The sequence below is a fragment of the Colossoma macropomum genome, unplaced genomic scaffold, assembly GCF_904425465.1.
Source record: "Colossoma macropomum unplaced genomic scaffold, Colossoma_macropomum, whole genome shotgun sequence".
Lineage (NCBI taxonomy): Eukaryota > Metazoa > Chordata > Actinopteri > Characiformes > Serrasalmidae > Colossoma > Colossoma macropomum.
Window position 1 is genome coordinate 22,090,792 of NW_023494789.1, and position 1,045 is coordinate 22,091,836.

The following is a 1,045-nucleotide window of genomic DNA, read 5'->3' on the forward strand; positions in this document are numbered from 1 at the left end:
TGTTTATTTTTCATAAGGTATGATAAATGCGTTTATTTTAGTAAAAGCGCGAGCTTCTTAGCTATAAAAATGACCAAATAAGACATTCTTCGGCCTTCCAAACCGCAGCCACTCAGTGTCGCCCTACAGCAGCTTCGTTGTAAGAGCAGGTAGTTCATCCACCAATCACCACAAGCTTAAGACATACGAGCGCCGTGATTGGATATATTGGTGTCACGTATTCTGCTAAAAGAGCCAATGAAACGAATGAGCATGGACACGCTGTCTGAGCGGCCAATGGTGTTTGGCCAGACACTGTGGAGCACGCTGTGATTGGTCCGTTGCGCAGAAACCACGTGCTCTGTCTGTCCTTACTCTAGTCAAGGGCTGAATGATGGCAGCGTTTAGGAAGTTAAAGATTTCACTGTTTGTGTTTTATTCTCTGTACGCGCATCTTGTGAATTCTGCGGATGATATTTTGGTTGGCTGCGGTGGGTTTGTCAAGTCAGATGTGGAAATCGACTATTCTCTTATCGAGGTGAGAGTGAGACCGTGTGGTGTCATAACGACAGATAGCTAGCTAGTTAGTTAGCCTGCTGTGCAGCTAACCTAATTCAGTTCCGGGCAGGTCTGCGCAGTTCAGCAGATTTCAACACCATCTGGCTCGACTCGGAGGCTCCGGCTCGATGCACATCGTATAATCCCTGCTGTTTAAATTGTGTTCAGCGCAACCGGCCATCCTAGCAGCTAGCAGGCTAACGCTATTGATTTAGCAGCCTAGTAAGCAGGTTCAGCATTACACACAGTGAAATAAGCATGTGCTTATTAGCTAGATTTAAGTTTCAGCAGTTGGCTTTCTTCTTATCGAGTAGTTTGATCTTAAACTGGTTGATAAGTACAGAGCAAGGACTCTGGACTCTCAAGCCCTATTAGGCTGAAACGGTAATATTAGCAGGTGTTCCTAACTGATTGTTTAGCTAACGTTAGCCATTTAAATGAGCTAAAATGTGTGATGGGCAAACACATTTGCAGACAACAGTAAGTAAGCCTGTTTCCGCCAATAGAA

The 1,045-nt window shown here is 44.8% G+C and overlaps 1 protein-coding gene across 1 annotated transcript in view; it reads left to right on the forward strand.

Moving 5' to 3' along the window:
• Nucleotides 1-344: 344 nt before the first annotated feature.
• The window catches only part of nomo (nodal modulator), a 30,044-nt gene continuing 29,343 nt past the window's right edge, over nt 345-1,045 (forward strand). Inside the window, exon 1 of the mRNA XM_036570572.1 lies at nt 345-517. Within this exon, the coding sequence (XP_036426465.1) occupies nt 371-517 (147 nt within the window). The 5' untranslated portion in view covers nt 345-370. The remainder of the gene's footprint in view (nt 518-1,045) is intronic.